Raw genomic sequence first — 6,453 nt, 5'->3', positions numbered from 1 at the left:
CAACCGGCAGGAAGTTCGGGCCAAGTCACATTGGGTCCCGCTCGACGTATCCAACGACACTCTCCGGAAGGCACTGGAAGAGTACGGCACAGGGTGACCAAAGAGAAGTGGCGAGTGGAAGGCTTCAAAGACATCGAGTCGACCACCAGAATCGCTAAGCTGACACTCAAGTAAGGCGAGACCTACCTCATCAGCTAAGGCTTCGAGGGGGCACCCACTCTCAAGAAAAAAGGGTGTAAAAAGGTGTATCGTTACACCCTTTGTCCCATATAAGACACCCCACAACTTCCTTTCGACGTACAGCGCCCTCTAGTCGGAACAGACGGCCCCGAATTTTACGACGGGCTTGATAACGACGGGCTTGATAACGGATAAGTAGCTAAAGTACGTATCAAAGACAACAGAAAGAAAGCACTGAGTTTTTGCAGTAGGGCCAAGAAAACCCCGATTATGTTTTTTTGTAGTCAGTAAAACGTACATTAGCTATTTTAATAAGTTGTAGCACACGGCTATCAAGCCCCTCGTAAAATGTCGGGCCGTCTGTTCGACTGTAGGGCGCTGTACGTCGAATTGAAGTTTTGGGGTGTATTATATGAGACAAAGGGTGTAACGATACACCATTTTATACCCCTTTTTCTTGAGAGTGCGATCCTCGTTGTCGTACCCGGGCGGGCACCGCTATGCCTGCGGTGCCGAAGGCAAGGACATATGCGACGCGATTGCCGTGTACCTCGGTGCGGGCAATGCCGTGGCTTCGGCCATGTGGCCCAAGACTGCACGCACGTATACGAGTGCTGTAGTCAGCCGAGCGAGCGAAGAGGGATGCGACCTCATCATGGATGAGGCGGAAGCAGAGGAGGCCGCAACATCGTCGACACCGTTTGAAACGGCACAGCAGGACAAGGCGACAGTCGAAGGGCATGACAACAAGAGGGCGGAGGCGACAGTTCAGGACGAGAAGCGCACGGAGACGGCTCCTGAAGTCAACGAAAAAGATGGGCAGGCGACAGCGCCTGGAAAACCTTCACCGGAGGCAGTGGCGATGGGAAGCACCGGCACCGAGGCAGCAGCCATCGAGTGTGAGCCAGCCATGGAACTGGGGGGCTATGTTCGACAAATGTTTCGTTTCTCCTAAAAAGAAACGAAAGTGACGGAACTGACGATATCGCGTCTGATTGGTTAGAGGGTCAAATGACGGAACTTCCCTCTTTCGTCATTTGAGCCTCTAGCCAATCAGACGTGGTGTCGTCACCTCCGTCACTTTCGTTTCTTTTTAGGAGAAACAAAACATTTGTCGAACATAGCCCCCCTGGATCCCTCAAAGGTGAAACGGCGACTGGCCGACGAGTCTCCGAAATACGTCGCACCGGTACAGCAGTGGTCTGAGGGGGAGTTTCAGCTGATTGGAAAAAAGGTCGTTACGTCAGCAAACTGCGGTCCTCGTCGCTGACCCGCGACGGGGATCTGTCGCAGTGAGTAGCGATCCTGGTACGATATGACGCGAAGGGTAATCGCCGGAACCTGGGTTTGACGCAATAGAAAACGGCACAACTAACGTCTGGTCTGCGCATAGGGACCCTTATTAGGGAGTTTTCGTAGATCGCGTTTCCCCCTCCGCTAAGCCCTCCGCAACGAAGAAGTCGCTACTGCGCCTGCGCGCCGATAGCCTTGGCTGTAGAGTTCCCGGTATCGTAGCGCGTTGCGGAGATCGTTGCGGGACGGCGAAAACGATCTACGAAAGCTCCCTAACGTCAGGGGACTTGCGGCACGCCGCCGACAGTGTTGTTGCAATGTCATTCTTTACATGCTGTCTATCCGCTGTTATCAAGCCGATAGCACTTTCCCTGTTGACGTCACCAGTCGTGGCGTTCTCTATATATCTGGGTTCGAAGCAATAAATGGGGCGTTTCCCATACTGGCTACCACCGGAGCGTGTCATAATCGCGTCGCGTCTGGTCGAGCGGCGGATGGCAGCAAAGACGTAACAGTGGCGACGAGCTGAACTCACGCAACGGGCACAAGCAAGGACAGCCCAAGAATGGCAACTGCGGCCACGGCGTTTCAAGTTCCCTTCATCCACGACGCAGAAAATAAGTGGGAAACTTATGTTGTTCGAGTTGAAGCCTACTTTGAAGGGAATGCTATTGCCGAAGATAAGAGAAAGCGCGCACTGTTGGTAGCCGCGCTCGGCTCCAGGCCGATTGGAATACTGTGCGGAATATGCGCGCCTCGAAGGGTCAACGAACTGACGTACAAGGATGTTGTCGGCATCCTGGGTCGACACTACGCGCCCAAGCCTAACGAAATAGCTGAAAGCTACAAGTTTTTAAATCGGCAACAGCGGGAAGGCGAGTCGGTGCAAGACTTCATCGTGGAACTAAGGAAAATCGCGGAAAATTGCAATTTCGGAGACAGCTTGGACCGCATGCTGCGGGATCGCATTGTTTGCGGTGTGCGAAACCAGACAGTCCAACGTCAACTACTGGCAAGGCGAGACCTGACTTTTGCAGAGGCAGAAGATTTGGCTACCGCGGCAGAGGTAGCCACAAAGGAGGTAAAGAACATGGAAAGCCAGGATGTGAAAAATGAAGCGGAGCTACACAGAATGGCCGGAAAGTCCCGAAAACAGTCAGACCTTGGAAGGAGGTACAATACAAGAAAAGAAGAATGCGAGCGATGCGGAAGCAGTTCACATGCACGGGACGCGTGTCGGCACAGATTCGCCAGATGTTTCCGATGCGGCAGACAAAGCCATTTCGCGAAGAAATGTGGGGCGCATCATGACGTTGCAACTGCAGGACGACCAAGCTCGACGATTGCAGCTGCGACGGCGTCAGGGGGCGAGGACCTGGACTTGGCATCAGTGTACACGGTGCAACCTCGAACACGGGCAAGTTTTGAACCGTCGTTCCGAAGGCAGGTTTCCTGGGGGGGAGTACGACTGACCATGGAAGTCGACACGGGCTCTCCTGTTTGTGTTATTCCCCGAAAAGTGTACAATGAGCACAAGGACCATTGGCCGGCGCTGTCGGCAACCAAGCTGAGTCTCCGATTCTACTTGGGACAGCTGCCCATCCTCGGGGAGCTACACATGCGGGCGACCGTCCATGACGTCACGGTGCCGGCTCCGCTCGTGGTTGTGAACTGCCCCGGACCAAGCCTGTGTGGTCGAGACGTAATCGGCAAACTGAACACACTGGACCCTCTGGTGTCAAGCGTGGTTGCAGGCTCAACGAGAGAGCTGGAAGACCTGCTGTTGCAGTTTCAGGACCTGTTCGAGCCAGGACTGGGAACCATCAAGGGGCCACCGGTACGTTTTCATTTGAGGGAGGGAGCGGTGCCGAAGTTTATGAAGGCAAGACCTGTTCCATAAGCGCTTCGCGACAAAGTGTCAGAGCAGTTGGATCGGTTGGTAGAGGCCGGAGTTCTCTCACCTGTTAGCCATTCGGAGTGGGCAGCACCGATTGTACCGATGCAGAAAAAGCACGGCTCGATACGCCTGTGCGGCGATTTTAAGTTGACAGCGAACATGGCGTGCAACACAGAGCAGTATCCACTACCTAACATAGCTGATATGTTTGAGTCGTTGCGGGCGGTTCTTTATTTAGCACCTTAGACCTTAGGGATGCTTACAGCCAGGTGGCTTTGGATGAAGAGTCGAAGGAATTAACAGTCATCAACACCTATCGTGGCCTTTACAGCTTCAATCGCCTTCCGTTTGGAGTTGCTTCCGCGCCGGCGATTTTTCAGAGGAAGATGGAGAGCATGCTCGCACACCTGGAGGGTGTGCAAGTGTACCTGGACGCCGTCCTGGTAGCGGAACAACCGGGAACCGACAACCTGAGCAGGGTGCTGCAACGCTTCCGGGACATGGGTGTCAAGCTTCGGCGATCAAAATGCCAATTTAGGAAGCCGAACATCACTTACCTGGGGCGCCAGACCGACAAGGAAGGACTACATCCAAACGAGAAAAACTTGGAGGCCATCCGAGATGCACCGACGCCGTCAAATGTAAGCGAACTTCGCTCCTTCCTTGGGCTTCTGACGTATTATTACCGATTCTAGCCCAATATGTCGACCCTGTTAGCACCGTTATACGAGCTGCTCGGCAAGGATCAAAGGTGGAATTGAGGACCAAGGCAAGACAAGGCCGCCAAACAGGCCAAAGCCGCTTTGCTGACATCACCGGTCCTGACATTGTTTTACCCTGAGAAGCCACTGCGACTGGAATGTGACGCGTCCCCAACAGGACTGAGCGCCGTCCTATCGCACAAGATCCGGGGTGTCGATACACCGATAGCTTTTCGGTCAAGCACATTGACCTCCGCCGAAAAAAAACCATTCGCAACTAGAAAAGGAGGCACTTGCGTTGATCTTTGGCGTAATCAAGTTCCGTGATTATTTACTGGGACGCCAATTCGTATTAGTCACGGACCATCAACCACTTGTGGGTCTGCTCCGAGAAGACCGGCCTGTCCCGCTATCGGCGTCTGGACGGATTCAAATGTGGGCTCTGCTACTCAGCGATTTTCGGTACAAAATAGAATTTCGACCGAGAAAACAAGACGGAAATGCTGACGCGCTGAGCCGATTGCCACCTCCACGGCAAGGGCCACCAGTGGAAGAGGACCTCCCGGAATTCGTGCTGACGTTGCACCGCGTAGACGAAGCATTTATGTCCGCGCAGCGGCTAGAAGACTTGATGAAAACCGACGATACGTTGTTACAGGTCATCAAGTATACGTGCAGAACGGCTGGCCTGCTAGCCTTCTGAAGAACCAGACGGAGGTACAGGGTACAGCCTTATTTTTCCCGGAAGCTCGAGCTGTCTACGTGCCGTGGGTTACTTTACTGGGGCCGGCGCCTCGTGATTCCCACACGGGCCCGCCCGGACATCCTGAAGCTGCTGCACGAATCTCACCAGGGGATATCAGCCATGAAGAGAAATGCGCGGTAGTTGTTTTAGTGGCCGGGACTGGACGGGAAGGTGGAACAACTGAGCGGAAATTGTAACGATTGCGTACAAGCCGCCCCAATGCCGCCCGCGTGCTCACCGGTGAATTGGCCAGAAACAAAAGAAAGATGGTCGGGAGTGCCCATCGATTTTGCAGGACCAGTTGAGGGAAGGATGTTGCTAATAGTCGTCGATTCCCATTCCAAATGGATTGAAGCTTGCATCATGCGATCAACAACGGCAGAGGCGACGGTGAATCAACTCCGAGAACTGTTCAGCAGATTCGGTCTGCCCAGAACAATCGTTTCTGATAATGGACCTGAGTTCATTAGTCAGCATTTCGAAGGCTTTGTGAAAAGAAACAATGTGTGTCACCTCCGCTGTGCGCCCTATCATCCTCACTCTAAAGGGTTAGCTGAACGGGCAGTCAGAACAATCAAGTTCGGCCTCGCTAAGTTAACTGGGGGAGATTTGGGGAAAAGGCTGGCGCAGCTTCTGATCAATTATCGTCGGACGCCTTTAGCGTGTGGCAAGTCCCCAGGGGAAATACTTCTCGGGTACCGCATTCGTTCGCGCCTGGACATGAGTGTACCGTTCCGGCCTGCGTTATTGTCCGACGATGTGCAGGTTCAAGGAGACTCCTGGGACCTCGGAACACCGGTGTGGGTCCGCAACTTCGGCCAAGGTGAAAGATGGTCACCGGGGACCGTCCAGAACAAGCTCGGGTCAAGGATGCTGGTCATCGAGACTCCGGAGGGAACAGTCCGTCGTCACATGGACCAGGTCCGCGGCAGACAAGGTCCGACTGAAAGTCTGGGTGGCGCTAAAGACGATTCGGACAACGTCGGGCCGCCAGTGACACTAGGACAGCGGGACAGCCAGGGGCCACCGAGCGAGCAAGACGTGCCAGCCCCCGACGGCCAAGACCAACCAGCCTTACGACGCTCAACGCGGACACGGAAACCGATCGATCGTTTGCAATATTAAGAGAAGAAGAAATGTTGCATTGGTCTTTGTTTACATCCTGTCTATCCGCTGTTGTCAAGCCGATAGCAGTTTCCCTGTTGACGTCACCAGTCGTAGCGTTCTCTATATATCTGTGTTCGAAGCAATAAATGGGGCGTTTCTTATACTGGCTACCACCGGAGCGTGTCATGATCGCGTCGCGCCTGCAGCCGAACAGCGGATGGCAGCAAAGACGTAACAAGTGTCAGCTGAGTCGACTTCTAGAGAGGAACCTAGACGTTTTGGCGGTTCAGGAGACGAAGGTCGAGAGTGAAAGTCACACCGAGTTCCTGGTGAAACCGTTTACGTCGAGGCACAATGTCTGCGTCAGCCATGCTGTAGGTAGATCTGGAGGATGTTGTCTGTTCTTGAGGAGAGCTGCTGGGCTCATCGAAGAGAACGTTTTATCGTGTGAATCGGGAAGGCTTGTTCTCCGCGATTTTGTTTTCCTAAATCAAAAGTGTGGGGTTATGTGCATTTATGCGCCAAATTGG

The 6,453-nt window shown here is 53.7% G+C and overlaps 2 protein-coding genes across 2 annotated transcripts; both read left to right on the top strand.

Moving 5' to 3' along the window:
* Positions 1-835: 835 nt before the first annotated feature.
* Positions 836-3,298, top strand: LOC120838707 (the record flags this gene model as incomplete). Its single annotated transcript, XM_040208732.2, has 2 exons — positions 836-1,108; positions 2,096-3,298. Coding segments are annotated over exons 1-2 (1,476 nt in total), but the record flags the coding sequence as incomplete, so codon positions are not given.
* A 1,814-nt stretch (positions 3,299-5,112) lies between these two features.
* LOC121837377 lies at positions 5,113-6,039 on the top strand. Its single transcript, XM_042292989.1, has 2 exons — positions 5,113-5,206; positions 5,582-6,039. The coding sequence occupies exons 1-2, from the start codon at positions 5,129-5,131 to the stop codon at positions 5,939-5,941; spliced, it is 438 nt and encodes a 145-aa protein (XP_042148923.1). The 5' UTR covers positions 5,113-5,128; the 3' UTR covers positions 5,942-6,039.
* Positions 6,040-6,453: the final 414 nt, after the last annotated feature.

Source organism: Ixodes scapularis, unplaced genomic scaffold (assembly GCF_016920785.2).
Source record: "Ixodes scapularis isolate PalLabHiFi unplaced genomic scaffold, ASM1692078v2 PGA_scaffold3__209_contigs__length_174095766, whole genome shotgun sequence".
In the NCBI taxonomy this organism is placed as follows: Eukaryota; Metazoa; Arthropoda; class Arachnida; order Ixodida; family Ixodidae; genus Ixodes; species Ixodes scapularis.
The sequence above is the reverse complement of the archived record's forward strand: the minus strand, read 5'-3'. Positions and strand labels throughout refer to the sequence as shown.